This window comes from Primulina huaijiensis, chromosome 4 (assembly GCF_012295235.1).
Source record: "Primulina huaijiensis isolate GDHJ02 chromosome 4, ASM1229523v2, whole genome shotgun sequence".
NCBI classification, from domain to species: Eukaryota; Viridiplantae; Streptophyta; class Magnoliopsida; order Lamiales; family Gesneriaceae; genus Primulina; species Primulina huaijiensis.
This window is the reverse complement of record NC_133309.1, coordinates 931408-948615: the sequence shown is the minus strand read 5'-3', so window position 1 is coordinate 948615 and position 17208 is coordinate 931408. Positions and strand designations below refer to the sequence as shown.

Genomic DNA, 17208 nt, shown 5'->3' with positions numbered 1-17208 from the left:
GGTTTCTATTCAAAATTATGAGAGAAATGGTTTCACGAAAGAGCAATGGTTTTGCTGTTCAAATTAGTCAGATGCTGAAGGATGCTGGTTTTCCATTCACTAATGATCAAGATGCTTCTTCTGTAACTATGGCCGATGCCGATAATGTGCTTGCTTTGCGGCCTAAACCAATTGTGGCCGATTTTGTTTCCATGAAAAAGGAAATTGGGGATACTCTAGCCGAGGGTCATGCTCCCCAAAAGAAAATCAAAAGGAAGAGAGTAATTGTTTTGACTGATTCGGATAAAACTGTATCTGAAGAATCAGCAGCTCCTACTCAAGCATCTCTTCCAGTAGCAACACCCAGCAAAAAGAAGTCGAGAACCACCATCCGTATTAAGAAAAATGTGGCCATTGCTGATCTGGATACTGTTCCGTTGAGACAAGTATTTCCAGAAGCCATTCAAACCAAAACCAAGTCTGCTTCAGAACCAGTAGCAACTCCCTCCCAACCAGCACTTACTTCTACTATTTCACAACCAACTACTACCTCCTCTTTCATCAAACCAACGGCTATTACTGCTCCACCAGCATCAACATCAGAACCTAATGTTAGACCTATTAATGGAGTTGTGATTCGAGAGTCATTAGTCGGATCATCAACTACTCGTACCTCACTGCCTATTCCTACAAGAAAAGGAAAGGAAAAGATGTCTGATGAACATCAAGTTCAACGCTCCAAAACCTCAGTGCAGACTGGTATTGAACTTCATCTTCAAGAGATTGAAAAATCTGCCAGGGAAGACATGTTGTTCTTTGATGAACGGCTAAAGATGAGAGCATTTCACCCTTTCACTCACTTACGCACTGCAGGCGTATTTGCTCAGATCGTGAAGCATGAGAAAAGAGTGTTTGCTATTGCAAAAACCAAGAATGTTATTGAAGCCACGAATCGGAGAAATTATATCCTTGATCAACTGAAACAAAAGGCGATGGACTCTGTGTTGACATCTTTAAAGTCAAATTTTGATCCAATGAGTCCTACTGCTCCTCATGATCAGGATATCATTCAGCTTATGACTGGTCAGCTGCAGACTTTGGTTGAGCTAATTCGAGCTCAAGAACAGGTTTTTTACTAAGCATCTGCCTTACAGGTTAGGCATGGTACCCGAACTTCTACAGACACAGACAGTTGAGGAAACGATCACAGTTCCTTCCGGAGCCAAGGTCTCTAGTACTCCTACATCACCGGACCTGCCTGCTCAATCATCATCTTTGATCTCTGTTAGAGAATTAGCTTCAGTGGATGAAGTAACTCAATCTATTGTTCTTACGACGGCTGCTGCACCTCCACTAACTCAAGCTAATGAAGTGGTACTCTCCGAAGCTCAAATTGAACCTCAGCATGTGGAAACATCAGATGACAATCCTTTACCGAATCTTGAGAACTTTTCTGCTGAATATCAAACAGAAATAAAAGATCTATTGAATATGCCATCTGATTCTATCCCTTCAGAGCAACTACCAGAGACCACTGAAGCTACTCATCAAGATGATAGTACGGCGCCTGAACCTATGGTTGAAGAAACTTCTGTTGCTCCATTTGTTGATGAGGAAAATCATGTAGCACCTCCTGTTTCTGCCGCTCTAGACTTGAGCCCTGTTGAACCTGGCACCTCTGCTGGTTCCAAGAATGTGATTCCTCCCATTGCTCCAACAGAATTAGAACATTCTACTGCATTGGTCTTATCCATTTCTGACTCAGCTGCTGCTCGTACCGCTGAACTCAAGCAGCGTATGATCACTAGAACTCCTTCTCCAGAAACGGAACGGTTTGATATTGAATTTGAGATCGATACTTTGCAAAAGGATCTCCACAATCTCTCTGAAATAGTGAAGGAGCTATCTCGTGAACATGCTGGAGAAGTCAGTGGTTCTAAGTTCTTTCAAGACCGCAGATCTAAGGAACTATCTATTACGGCAGAAGCTGTGAAAAAAATGTATGCTGAGACCATTGTCTTTCAACAAAATGTTTCCAGAAGCCAAGGGATCATCGTACTCAGTCAAACTGACATACTCAAACGACTCACCGACCATGATGAGGTTATTCGTTCAGTCTCCACCATATCTGGAAATGCTCAACAATGGTATTCTAAATCTTTCTAGCCGTATGGATGGTTTGCTGTCTCGAGTACTGGCCATTGATGACAAAAAGGGGGAAGCAGAACCAGAAGGAAGAACAACTGGAGATATAGCAGAATCTTCTGCCAGAAGATATCAAGATGCTGAAGAAACCATTTACAGGGACATTGGCACCGATAATTAAAACTTTCGTTAATTATCTTAATATAACTATGTTTTATTTTGTCATTATTTTTCTGCTAATATTCAGGTTTTGGCATCACCACAAAGGAGGAAATTGTTAGACATAACTTAATTATGGCGATGGACAATAAGACTTAAAATCAGCAGATCTTTAGGCAATATAAAAGCAGTAGTCTTCAGCTAACGGAAAGTTCTAAGATAACCAGAAGCAGAACTTAGAACTCTAGGAAAACAGAAGCAGAATTCAGTCCAAACAGAAGTAACTTAACGTCTTTCGCATAAACAGAACTAGCCTTGAATGTTACCGTTACTTTATCAAGTACTAGCATTAATTGCACCATTAATTCTGTATGAAGCTATTTATTACGTCTTACCAATTTTGGTATAAAACAAGACTGATTGTTTTGAAGCTTTTCTGCAGGACCTATTTCACGTATTAAAGCTGAATATATCAGAAGTCAAAGAAGTCGTTTTGTTTATAGACGTTGGGATCAAAACTTCTATAAATATACAAGAACAACGTTGATAAAGTGATATACTGATTGCAATACTCACAACGTTGATTTGAGCTCAAAAACTCTCTTATCTCACAAAAAGCTTGACATACAGAAAAGTAACACACGCTTCATAGCATATATCCGATCGGTTGAAGATCATCTTGTGCTGCTATTTCTCACACTCTTCATAAACAGTTCATACTATTCATATCTTGTTGCGCAGAGTTTGTAATCTGGAAAAGAGTCTTTTCCAGAACCTTGATTACATATTATCGTGTTGATACACTAAGAGTTTCAGTAGGCAAAGGGTAAGTCCTGCTGAAGTGGGTGTGTACGAGAGTGTACTGTAAAATCCAAAGTCTTTTAGTGATACCTTCTGGAAACAGAAGAAGGGGAGACGTAGAAGATTTCATCTTCGAACTTCCATAAACAACTACTGTCTACTGCCTACTGTTTTTATTATTTCAATTACCGAACCATCAGATCGTTTCCGCACTATTCTGTGATNTACTAAATTTATAAGTGTTTTAGTATGAAATAGTGTATAGTTACGCTATAACTTCGGTCACATTAATATAATCTATAATATTGTAATTATGCTGATGTTAATGCAAATTAATATAAGAATTAATAATTGTAATTAATATATTTTTATCCAATGATATATTTTGAATTAACTTACTTAAATTTTTTTAATTAATTAAATTAAATTTTAAGGTCAAATTTTATCATGTGATTATGTAGAAAACAATTTAAAAAACTTAACTTTATATTGTAAATTAGAATTTTTTGTCTGTTTAATATGTTTTATTTTGTTTAAAAATTTATTGATACTCTTGACTGTTAAAATTGTTAATATTAAAAAATAATATATGTAGAAATTATAATTACAGATGTTTAAAATCTTAATTTTTTAATATAAATCATAACATATTTTTATTATTATAAATACAAATATCGGTTTTATTAAATATATTTTGTAATTAAATTGATTTGACAATATATATTTTAATAATAATACTAATAATAATAATAATTTTTCTAAGTGATTCTTGAAATTTAATTCAATATAAAATATATATTTTAATATATGTGTAATAAACTCATAATTAATTTTTTTTATAATTGTATAAATTATATCTTAGTTTTCGCTCTAGATATGGATACTGTGAGAGCATTACTCTACGTAGGTGGCTATGTCATTATTGAAGATGGTAGGGTTGTATATAGTAACCCCGCGACCAGGCCCATTAAAATCCCACGGTCTATTACATTTTCCCAACTGGTGAATCATGTGCATCACAAGTTGGAGATCGACCCATCAAAATTTATCGTCAAATTGTCAACGAAATATTGTTATAGCTCGTTGTCTCGTTACATTGAAGAGCATGTTTATATCACAGATGATGATAGTCTACAATTTATGTTTGATTTGCTCACACTGGATTGCATGTACTTGTATATTATTATTTTTAATTTGATCAAATAATACTAAACATTAAAGCGAAATTATTTTCAATTTAGAAGAGTTGTTCGATTAAAAAAAAAAGTTTTGTTTAGATTTTTTTCGATTTAAAAAGTTTTGTTGCTGCACAAATTTCAACTTAGAGGGTGTTTGACAAAATATATTTAAAACAATTTATAAGCTCAATGAAAATAAATATTGTAGTTAATTATAATAATAGTTATATGATAATAATAGTAATAATTATTAATTAAGTAAGAGTATTAATTATAAAACACGGTTTTAGTCTCAATTTGCAGAACCTTGTCTCCAGTTTTCAACCCAATTCATTGTTTTTCATTGGTATTTTCAAATTCTTAAAAAAGTTTCATTTCAGTGTATTCATGTTTATGAATAATTTTTTTTGGAAATCTTCTGAATAGTTTATATAGACTATGAATTTCTGAATCTGATTGTTATGGAGACCAAATCAAAGATGATTTTTTTTTTTAATTATGGATACAAATGTTAAAGCCATGTTTATATGGTTCGATTTTGGGATTATAAATCAAAACAGAACTGCGAAAAAATCGAAGTTTAATTTTGTTTATATCATCCAATTTATATAATAATATTTAGTGAATTAAGTATATTTTGTTAGTTTTTTAGTTGATTACTATTATTATTTTAATTCATTTAGATTTTATAGTTAAAGGTTTATCAATCAAATTAACTAAAAAGTTAATAAATTATATTTTAAAATATTCTTTAATTACTAATTTTAATAATTGTCTAAATCGAACTATTTTAGTAGAAATCGAATAGAATAGTTCTGTCCTATACAGTAACAACTATGATCAATCAAAAATTGAAAGGAAACATACTGTCATATATGATGGATACAATCTGTTACAAAAACACTGAAAGTGTAGTCAAATGTAATCTGAGTTTCCATGCTATTTACAAAAACGCTATTATCGGTAAATAGCAATTTGCGTTATGGGGAAAACTGCGTTTTTGGTTTTATGTGTTTGTTTGTTTTTTTGCGATTTTGATTCTTTACGTTTAGTATGATGTCGGCAATTTTAGTCAATTTTCCGATGTGACACCAATGATTCGCAACAATCAGATTCAGAAATTCATAATCCATATACGACAATTCGTAATCGCAGATTCAGAAATTTTAGTCAATTATGATGTCGGCATTGAAAATATACGACAATTCGTAATCGCAGAAGCAAGCGTCGCAGTAACCATGAAGTCATATGTCGCAACAAATCGGACGACATTACAAAACGTCGAGGTTTTGTATTTTGGTGTGACGAAGAAGCTGGATTAAAAGTTTCCGATAAGTCGTCACCAATCTGTTAAGACAACTCGATTTCTTAACTGTACTCAACATCTGTATCTCATCGTCTTTATACTCCTCTCCATGGAATATTGACATGATTGCAAAGAGGTAAGCCACGGCATGATGGTCTAATTGCGCAGCTCTGTTCAAGTACTCAGTGGTCGTTTCTACTTCACCCCAGCAAAAATACTCGACCTGAGATATATAAATACACTGCATTTACGATCGAGTTTTATAGAAACTAGTTGATTAACATTGGTTATTGGAAAATTAAGAGCTGGTCAATTTTTTTTTCTTTCCAAAATTATATTGATCAATGTGTTGTGAATCGTGCCCAAACATAGCGAAAGTTTTAAAAATTTTTAGATCTAAATTGTTTGAGCACTCGTATGGTCTTAATCGAATAAACATACATAAGATATTTAAAACTTTTACCTTTGGTGAAAGATTCACTTGGCTACAACTATTCCGGGATTAGCGGAAATAGCTCTTGATGTATTCATTATGAACTTTCTTCGAGGCTCCTTTTCTTCAATCTTTCTATCAAGTCCACGACTAGATCAAATGTTCCTCTTCTAAATTGCACTAGAAATCTAAAAGGTTTTTACGATGAGATTAATCAAATGAGAGAAGGCTCAAAACCCTTTGAAGAATCAAAGGTGGAGGCCTAAAATTATGAGAGGAGGAGAGGAGGATTTTCGAAATCCTTGACTTGGACGCTAGGTTTAAGAAAAATGCATGGAATAATAATTCTTAACCCTAAACCTAATATACATAACATAATTAAATTAAAAATTTAATGGGCTTAATCAATTAATTATTCTATAGTTCAACTAGTTTAATTCATTAATTAATACTTTTAAAGTCCAATTAAGAACCTTAATAATTTGTATGTTGATCTTGTACTCCTACAAGCCCATAATACATACACCCATTACATTTAATTTAAATCATTTATAAATTCAACATTTGAATTTAATATTTAAATCATAAATTCAATTCCTTGAATTTATCACCTCCAAAATTTAATAGTTTTGTCAATGTTTTCTATAAATTCAACTCTATGAATTTATTATCTCAGCGTTTTTCTATAAATTCAACTCCTTGAATTTATTATCTTAATGAGGAAAAAATAATCCAGTACTTGTGTGACCCTCTAATGGTTCAGGGATACAGCTAGCCGTGGGTTCACAACTCTTTGTGATTCAGGACATGATCTTTTATTCGGGCTTACCCTAATATGCTCCATTCTATGTATCAACAATCGATCACGAGAATATCAAAATCATATTTCTGATTAAACCCATCGAATAATAGTAAAAGCGTCTAGTAGCATCGCCCCATGATTCCCTAGGTATCACTGATAGTGCCTGCAAGAACCAGTCGGTTATGATTAATGTCCAGTAAGGTCCCTTCATCTCATATATCTCGATCGAATCTGCAACCATTGGTTCATAAAGGGTTGCATAAGAATTCGATAACTATGTAACACATATTTGAGAATAAATAGTGGCATCGCATGTACAATTTGAGAACTCATTCTCTAACGTACATCTCATACTCTGGCCAGAGATTTCATGCACTATTATTTCATTAGATCACACAGGATATCCACACCCGTATGTGAGCGGTGAATTCCCGACTACAATGCACTAGCTCCTACATGCGTCACAACTATATCCTCTCGATGAATGATAACCATTTGGAAAGTCCTAGGGAGGGCAGTTCGGTATAATCATCATATGACTACCCATCTGCATGTTTGGACATCTCTATGCCCCTAACAAAAAACGCGGTACACAATATCACATATGCTAATCTCGAGCTCAAGCGACCTTTATCCATGTTTTAGGCGGCTGAATCGACTAGGAACGAATTTAGATTATACAGTGTTTACAAAATGAGTTTCAACATCGAATTACGATTCATTTGTATTAAAATATAATCAAGGTCTTTATCTATGTTTATCATATGTGTATACAGATAAAGAAATAACAAACCATGAAATAACGAATTATATTAAAATAAAGATTGTTTATTACAACTGAGTCAATAAATTCCCTAGCCAACAGTTGACTTACAGGACATCTACTCTAACACAATGTGTATTCATTAATGGCATACACTGATCAAATTTGTGTTCCCTCCAAACATGGTTGAATCGGTTAAAGGCATGATTAGTAATAACCAAATAAAATTGCTTTCTTCCAAAATGCAAATCGAATCGGTGCCGTTTGATGAACTTGAAAACAAAAATTTGAGATTTAAAGTGACAGCTGATTTAAAGTTTTTTTTATTTGAAGTATTAGGATATTAGCAAGGTTTTAAATAAAGTGCAAATGTGTATATTTATGTGAGTAATGATTTTTCCAAATGAATATTTATAGTTGACAACGTGATTCATTTACTTGTAATAATAAACATGTAAAAATTATAAGTTTTTATTTGTTTATTTCTCCATGAAAATATAGAATCTGTCCAGAGATAGGTTTCTTGTTGGTCGTGTATAATTGTTAATGTTTGATTATTACAATAAGAATACCACTTGCAAATAATATTATTGTCCGAAGACTTGATATTGATGTTGCACTGGGCATCTAAAGATGGGATTTACCATTTATTTTTATTTCATTCGAGATGAGCTGTTATTTATCTTATTATAATGTTTTCTTTTCACCAAAAGTTGTTACTATATCTGCTAATGTAAGTTCGGTGTTGATCCTTATCGGTTAAATTTTAAGGATTGGAAGTAAAACATTCTAATTATTCTTGGATGCGGGGATCTAGACCTTGCGATTAGGACAGAGCAACCTACCACTCTTATAAATTCTAGTTTCTCTTAATAGATGGCTAGATGTGAGAAGTGGGAAAGCCCAAACCGCTTGAGTCTTATGATCATTAAGCTCGGCATACCTGAGGCTTTTAGGGGTGCAGTGTTCGACAGTGTGACCTAACCTAAGGAATATCTCGATGAGATTGAGAAGCGCTTCGCCAAAAGCTATAAGGCGAAAACAAGCACAATTTTGAAAAGCTTGATTTCCATGAAGTATGAAGGCAATGGAAATATTCGGGAATATACTATGGTTTAGACGGAATTTGGTTTTTGTTTCTAATTTGGACAAATTAATTTATTGTTGTTCCTTTGGAAACAATCACTTTAGCTTATTTACTAATTCTAATATTGTTGGAAATGGTTCACTTATAATTTATGACAATCTATATATGAATGCTTCTTACGTTGAAACCCTAAATGTTGAATCACATGGTACTAAGTTTTGAGTTTTTCTAATATTTTGTGATATATATTTTCGTTCTATTAAAGTTTTTAGTTTTTATACGATCAATTGAAGTTTGAAGGTATTTGTTGATGTATTTTTATCAGTAACATATATGTTAGGCTACTAGAGATTAAATTTTGGTCATATATCTTTACGATTTTTATTTTTTTTTATTTGTGGTTATGTTATTTGGGATTGATTGATTCATCCCTTATTATTAATTGATTTTGTTAATAAAATTAATTAAATATTATTTTATAATGAATAAAATTTCTAATATATTATGGGGTCATCGAATCTCGTCAGTAATTATCATACAATATTTAATTTAAGAGTAGGTCTCTTGTGAAACGGTCTCACGAATCTTTATCTGTGAGACGGGTCAACCCTACCGATATTCACAATAAAAAGTAATACTTTTAGCATAAAAAATAATATTTTTTCATGGATGACCCAATAATATATCCGTCTCACGAAATACGACCCGTAAGACCGTCTCACACAAGTTTTTGTCTTAATTTAATTATCGTTTTATCTTTATATCGGATAACGTGATTCCAAAATTTACGACGATGCGAGCTCAAAAATGATATTTGAACTTCAAAACGTCAATGAAATCTAGTACACGGACAACTTACTTTACAATAATTTACGACGGTGCGACCAACCAACAAGACATGAATCATATGTGGTATGGGTAAAAATCCAAATAATTGATCGGAATATGGTTGATGAATGGGAATAGGACTAATCACTGAACAAAACATTGTGGAGATTTTAGGACAAAAAAAAAGTTAGGTTAAAGTCGCAAACTACCGAATGCATGCATGCTCCTCTATCAATAGGGTTTAGCATCAAAAAATAACGATAACGGGTATCATCGTCATAAAAAAAAATAATTTACCGCTTCTTTTTACATGGAACAACGTGATGGATTTTTTCCGTTGACCATGGAAACCGATGAAGTGAAATTAATTTCTTAAAATCGCAAAAAAAAAAAAATTGAAAAGAATAATCTCTAATTATGAGCCACACCATCAAGGGTAAAACTTCAAATAATCATTGGTGTCATTTAACACAACAAAGTAGTTACTAAAAGTTGCTCAAGTATTATATAATTATAAATATTTTTAATTACAAAAATAAAAGATTTATATATATATTTTTTAAAAAAAGCCTGGCAGATACCTGTCTATCCGATCCCTATATAAGATGTATTAAGTGAAATTAAAAAAAATATTTCAGAAAGGTGCATTTTTAGTAAATTTGGAATATTAAAAAAAATTCAGTAATAAAAAAACTTGCATGTGGCCGGTTTACTCCTTTGAAGATGTATTTTACTTTACTTGGCTACTTATGTTAGTATTACGTCCCTTTTTTTTAAATATTTTGTCCCTTTCAATTAGTATATCGTTCAATAAATGAGATGGAACCAAATTACAATGAAAATGTATCTGGACTTATCGTGATAAAGTAAAGATGTAAACGAATCGAATCGGTTCGTAAGCTTTTCGAACCAACTCGAAAAATATTTAATTCGTATTCGAGCTTATTGAATTAAGGCCGAACTCAAACATGTTTGAACTTTTTTCGAACCGAACTTGAATCTGATTTATTTTTTTCGATAGTTTGCGAGCCTTTCGTGAGCTTTAGTATTTTATTAATATAANACATGTTTCAGTGGGACTCGAGCTTCAGTTCGAACCGAATTCGAGTCAAAAGTTTTAAAATTTTTGAAACTTTCGAATCAAGATCGAACTCGAGTAGAACTAATTCAAGCTGATAAATTTTCGTCATATTCGACTTGATTCGGTTGATCATTTCCAACACTATTGCAAAGATTGATCATTATAATCTTCCCAATATTTGTATTATAAATATATCTTGAAACTGATTGTCTAAGGGATGTGGTTCATCCACTCTGCTGAATGGACGGAAAAGTGAGAAAACATTTCCTACTCGGTCTGCCTCGGAGTCGTTTTGTGTGCTGATCATATCATCGTCATGGCCACAAGAGATGCAGTTTCCCTGGTACTAATGATCTCAATCAGATGTCTGATTAGATGTTGGGGGTCATGGGGAATATTTTGTTTGACATTAAACTAGTAAAATCATATATAATCAGCAATTTGTGTTTATTAGAATTAAACGTTGTGCGAAATGTGATAACATTTCAGACAACATTCAGCAGAATATAAAAGTTTATGACACAAATTGACGTTAAGTAAATAGATGGACCAGAATGAATTTTGTACAAATATAAATACTTCTGTGGTGCTTTAGGGAAAAAATAATCACTAGAAAACTAACAAGTTTACATGAAAACCAACACTAGTGATTTTAATAAAAATCAATTTTCTCAACACATTGAGAAAATAAAATACTTTCTAAAGCAACTAACAACACTAAAACACAATTAAGAAAGCAAAAGCGTGATGTCAAAAACTGGAACAACAAAAACAAATCTTCAGCCAACTCCTTCACAGATGTCTCCAACAATCACGGCAACACGTGAAACATCACTCTTCAAAACAGCAAAGTCATTGTAGAATGTTTTTATCTGAAATTCACGACGTGCTAAGTGCACATGATATGCAGCCACGAAAACTTCCCAATAGAGAGTGAATGACAAAAAAGTCTAGAGAGCAACAGAATTAAAGCACATAAAGGACGCTCCTTTCCTTAACTTGCTTCCTTTATTTATAGTTGTCTCATCTTTTAAGATTCATCTTCAAGGAAATCTACAAGATATGAAAATCAAGAGTTCTATTAGAAACAATCTCTTTTTAAATCAATAATATCATATCTTGAAAATCATTATCATAAATATCATATCTAGAAAGTCAAAACCATTAATTCAATATCTCATAAAATCTTATCTATAAGGAAGTTAAATTTAAAGAAAAAATATTTCAAAGAATAAATTATATCTTGAAATCCAAGACAATTTTTCTTTTTCATTAGATATTTTATAAACATGATAAATGACTCATGGTAGATCATATTATCATAATACAGGGTGGTGGAGGGTGATACAGCGCGGAGACAGAGAGGAAGGACGGGACCATCTCTATCACAGTGGATGTGAATATACCAGCTTCTTCAATATCTGTCTCAGATCCGATCGAAGTTTTTGGCATACACCATCGACGATGCTAGTTGTTCGTCTTTTCAAGAACGACTCTACAACTTCCAAAACAAGGGGAGCCTGACCTAACCATGGATTCTATGCTACGTGTGCCATCGCAAGATGCCCTCAAAATTCAAGCACTGATGACAACACTGTGGACCTTGATCAGAACCCTTCAACTTCATCAACTGCAGATTATTCCTACTACAAACAGATACTTTAGGAATCCTCCAAATGCCCTCAAGATTCCAGCATTGATGATGACAACACTGTGGAACTTGATGAGAACCCTTCAACTTCAACCATGGATAATTCCTACTACAAACTGATATTTTCGAACCGAGGGATCCTCCAGATGCCCTCAAGATTCCAACACTGTGGACCTTGATCAGAACCCTTCAAGTTCTCGGTTCGAAAGTATCTGTTTGTAGTAGGAATTATCCACGGTTGATGAAGTTGTCATTGATGCTGGAATCTTTAGTGCATCTTGAGGATTCCTCGGTTCGAAAGTATCCATTTGTAGTAGGAATCATCCACAGTTGATGAAGTTGAAGGGTTCTGATCAAGGTCCACAGTGTTGACATCAGTGCTTGAATCTTGAAGGCATCTCGCCATTTGAAGTATGTATACCATAGAATATGACAATGTAATAATTTTTCATTTAGTAGATATTTAATTACAATGACACAACACATTATTATCTTCATTTATAAAAATAATAATCTTAGTATTTCTTGTAATCACTTGTCATACCTTGTTCATAGCTCATACATGATCAAATTATTGAAGGTTAACTTGTAACCAGAACAACAACAAAAAAATTGATCTTTCAAAATGTGAAATATATAGCACTAATCATCTTGTCGAAAAATATAAGGAATTTTATACTATATTGGATCAGAATGAGTATTATAAATTTAGCGCAAATCGTAAGAGTTAAATTATTAGATAGAAATTAGTTTTTTTTTTCACAAATTTACACTTTTTGATCTCTCTGTGTGGCTCAACGAACAATTTTTACATTAAAGAATAATATTTTTTTATATTTCGAATCTAATAAGAGATTCGTGTCACAAAATTGACTCATGAAATCATCTCTTATGAATTTTTGTGTTTTCGGAAAAAAACATCAATATTTATTTACTTATTTTATTTATTTGACCAATCAATTATTATTGTTAGAATATTTTTCGTTGAATTATTTGTTTATTTGTAAGTTGCTTTAGGCTGTCTAGTTGAAAACTAGGATAATGTATATTTACAGAAACGTTGTATGTAATATTTTTTGCCACTGGAATTTTTATCCCCATACGTTAACTGTGAAGTGATATAATATGGAAGAGGGTCGAAAAAACTAGTCATCGGGAGCATAACCGGAACCATATGAAAGAGAGCTCATGCCCGTGAATTTCATGTGACTGAAACATCGATTTTAATTCAGTCGATGTGAGACATCTAACAAGATCTAAAAAATCTACTTATCAAGCTTGTTTGGAGGCACGAAATTTTCTAACCCATCTACGTTCTCCTATAATAACTGTTGCAGACGTCGAAACAGGCTCAATCAAGAAATTAGAAGAAACTATATCAGTAGGACTTCTGGATGAAAGGAAATATAAGTCAGCGGGGAACCACAATCACACTATTCATTTGTCAATCTCCATGCTCTTGATTAGTCGGAACCGATGTCGACCCCATTCTCTTTCAAGAATTCCTTTGCTTCTATTATGTCCTACATGACAAAACAAACTGTAAAATCTCTAAAACAGGACACAATTCCGGCTTGTACCCAAGAAAAAAGTAAAGAAATCGAAACTCACAAGCCGTTTTTCATCTTCGGTGGCATGGGGCAACCTGCATCCTTCTTAATTTTTCTATAGGTTTAGCCGTCTAGGTATTTTACATACTCCATAATAAATCAAGCAAATATGACTTGGCCTACCATATATTTTCAGAATTTCAATTTTTGTACCTCTTACACGAACCTCGTGGCTCCTAAACCATCATCAACTATTGAAAAACTAAAGGAACAAAAGATCTTCCACCATAGAACAAGAATCATGATCCATAATGGTATGATCCTGTGAAATTTGGTACGTACCTGCTGCAACAGAATTGCCTCATGTGGGCAAGTTGGAAATTGCATCAGGCCAACTCCAACCATTAATAGGCCATAGCATCCAAGGGATACAATGAAGTACAGAGGCAGCTGTTACGCGTAAATGAAAAGAATGAAACAGAATGTATGATCAAATAATACAAGAGAGATTGTAAGAAGCTTACCAACCAAGTGTAGCTCCTTGGAATTATGGATGCCTGAAGCAGGCCAACCCAAAGAGCTGACAGGGTTACCAGCAATGTCAAAATCTTTACAATGTGCTTCATTGGATCTGCAACTAGAAAATTGATTCACTTCAATCTTTCTAAGCAATTGTACGAACATAAATCACAAAATACAATTCTGCAGTTAATATCTTGGAAGATCAGACACATGCTATTCTATCGTATTCTACAGTTATATCAACATTGTAACTCAAATCCTTAATGTTGTTGAGTAACTCAAGCGCCACTGTCCCACTCTTTTATCACTGTCTCACAAGACTAGCCACACAGAACAATGGCAGTAATTGTTGATCATATGAAATCAACAATCTCTCCCAACAATTGCTCGTAAAACTAATGAAAATTGAGCAAATAACTTTAGCTCTAAACACCACTTTTAGGATCATTCATGCCACACAGGAGTACAGGACCAAATGTGATACTAATGGCAATGATGTAATTCAAATCTTAACCACAAAATATTTGGAATATTATGTTTCAATCAGTGTATTACATTAACAGTCAAACAAGACATTGAGCTCAAACATACCCAACATATCTTGTGTGGGAGAAGTTGGAGAAGCTATGCGACTCGTTTACTCAGTTTTAGACCCACTAAACCCACCCTTAACCCTTAAAAATTTGCATTGCCATAAGAAGGGATAAGTATGCCTGTAGTGTCACTATCCCTTCCCATGCCTGCATGTTCCAAGGAAAAATCAATGCTATAGTGCAATGACTAAACGTCATATGGCAGCTTAACTTCATCTTAAAGACACATTACTCGAGCAAACACGAGCAAATAATTCCATTCTAATTCCCATCTCTTAATGATAGATCTTATTGGATTATTTTGTGCAAAGGAATAATGCAGATTGCTAGACAAAATTTCACATCAAAACATTTCAAAATCCCATGTCATATTATTCATCTGATAAAGATCAAAATTACCAACCAACAAAAGAACAAATCTTTCTTAAGAACCGAAATCCGGATAAACACCTTCACTAAAACAAATTAACAAATAAGTGAAAGTCTGATTAATTTCATAACATAATCATTTATGATCGGTATTCAATCTAGCAAATGGAAAAAGTCAAACCAGTATTTCCACAAAAAGAATCCTACCCAGGAAAAAAAATCAAAGAAAAATTAACAAAGTCCCTCAGGATCAAAACAAAAAACTGAATAACTACAAGCTAAACCACAGGGAAATATAAATTTTACCAACTCAAACAAAGGAGGTGTACCTTAAATAGAGCAGAAAGAAGCTAACACGAGGGCGTCGATAGCATATACAAGTGATGCGCCTCTTTTCATGTGGGAACCCAATTCGATGCGAATCTTATAGGGTGGCGGAAGTAGTGGTGGCGCCGCCGTGTTTGAGCGGAAGGCTTTCCATTTTTCTTTTTCGTTCTTTTTAAGTTTGTATCGTTTCATTCAGTAATTCTTAATTTTTTTATATTATCTACTTTATTTGTAATTAGTAACATTTAATTATCATTTACAAATTACAACCTATATTACATATTTTTGTTAATATAAATTTTTGTGTAAAAAATTCTACCTATTATATTTAAATTTAAAAATTTAAAAATAATTTTTAACAATAAAAAATTTACTTGGGTAGAATAATTTTGAAACCTTATTTCAACACTTACAATTTATATTTTTTAAAAACTTGCAATTTATATATTGTGAAATATAATTAATCTTCTACTTGCAATTATATGGAGGAAATGATTGAATTTTCATATCATCTTTGAATATTGTATTGTTTAATTATATTTGATTTTTTTTTATCCATTTTATGTACTAGAAAGTAGCTCGTGCGTTACACATAGTTTCTCGATGATTAATGTAGGGACCGAACACTAATTCCAATTTTAATCATTCTTAGGAATTAATCAATCAATTATATAACAGGGTATAAATTTTTTTTTTTTAAACGTAATGTAAATCAATCCGAAATGCATAATAGATATAAACATACACATCCTGTATTGTCTACGATACTTCAACTAGGTTTAACTACATATCAGTGTTGAATCCTAATTTAATTCTGAGCTCGGATCTCCACGCTATCTAGTCCAGCCTCGTTCTCTTCTTGACCCTGATCGTGTCCCACCTGTTGTCATGCACACATACAACCAAGACAACAGCCGGATAAGTCCGGTGAGAATTACATTCCCAGTATAAACCATGTATACATGCAATCATATAGACAATATAAAAGCATATACAGGCATTCATAACATGTATCAAAATCAGACACATGAATCAATATCAATAATAAATCATATTCTAAAGATGTACCATAATCAGGAACATAATTCAATATCAAGCAATGAAGCACTCTCCGTGATTCTCAGACTCAGACTCGACTTAGTCCTAATCTAGGGATCCCGATCTGAATAAGAACATACACCCACCTACCCTCCCGATCGGGGTGGTGGTACGTTCTTATTCACGGACTTTGGCCCTTTCCATATCGAACATCAGTAATAGAAGCAACTCAAATTCTATCCACTTCGATATGACCAAACGTCCGATGTCCTGACCTATCCGTCAAAGACTATGGCACTTCCGCCATACACTATCCTGTGACAAAGTGCAATGGGCCAATGACGATTCCTCACTATCCGGCCCTTCTGTCACAAGACCAATCATTTAATACATGCTATCTATAAATCAATAGAACAAGCATATAAATTCACTCATTAATTGCACATATCAATGCAATCAAATAAAGTATGTGATTTAGGGAAACTCGAGTCAAACCTCACTCGAGTTGTACAATCCCAACTCAACATTAATTTATACCTTTATCTTCTCGCTCTGACGAAGGCAAAGTCTCGAATTCAACTCTGTTCATACCTAAT

The 17208-nt window shown here is 33.3% G+C and overlaps 1 protein-coding gene and 1 long non-coding RNA gene across 12 annotated transcripts in view; both read right to left on the bottom strand.

Moving 5' to 3' along the window:
- The window catches only part of LOC140975935 (uncharacterized), a 56401-nt gene extending 49170 nt beyond the window's left edge, over window positions 1–7231 (bottom strand). Inside the window, exon 1 of the long non-coding RNA XR_012175083.1 lies at window positions 7133–7231. This is a non-coding gene — a long non-coding RNA (uncharacterized lncRNA). The remainder of the gene's footprint in view (window positions 1–7132) is intronic.
- A 4615-nt stretch (window positions 7232–11846) lies between these two features.
- On the bottom strand, window positions 11847–15789 carry LOC140975090 (dolichol-phosphate mannose synthase subunit 3-like). Of its 11 annotated transcripts, none has more exons than XM_073438599.1 (6): window positions 15577–15782; window positions 14877–15025; window positions 14288–14400; window positions 14106–14213; window positions 13688–13736; window positions 11848–12272 (listed from the first exon to the last, which is right to left on the bottom strand). In XM_073438599.1, exons 2-6 carry the CDS (start codon window positions 14881–14883, stop codon window positions 12106–12108), a joined length of 444 nt encoding a protein of 147 aa, XP_073294700.1. In that variant the 5' UTR covers window positions 14884–15025; window positions 15577–15782; the 3' UTR covers window positions 11848–12105. The 11 variants fall into 11 exon arrangements, 10 of the variants coding, with proteins under 10 accessions (XP_073294707.1, XP_073294708.1, XP_073294700.1 ...); XM_073438600.1 differs by having other exon boundaries at window positions 14288–14394; XM_073438606.1 differs by lacking the exon at window positions 14877–15025 and having other exon boundaries at window positions 11847–12272; window positions 14288–14465.
- Between the last annotated feature and the right edge of the window lie 1419 nt (window positions 15790–17208).

Bases quoted from the DNA above. Each gene is read 5' to 3' on its own strand.
- LOC140975090 (XM_073438599.1), bottom strand. The intron at 13,737-14,105 runs GTACGTACCAAA...TTTGTCATGTAG, and splicing joins AGGCAATTCTGTTGCAGCAG to GACATAATAGAAGCAAAGGA. The intron at 12,273-13,687 runs GTTCCGACTAAT...AAGTTCCACAGT, and splicing joins AGAGAATGGGGTCGACATCG to GTTGTCATCATCAATGCTGG.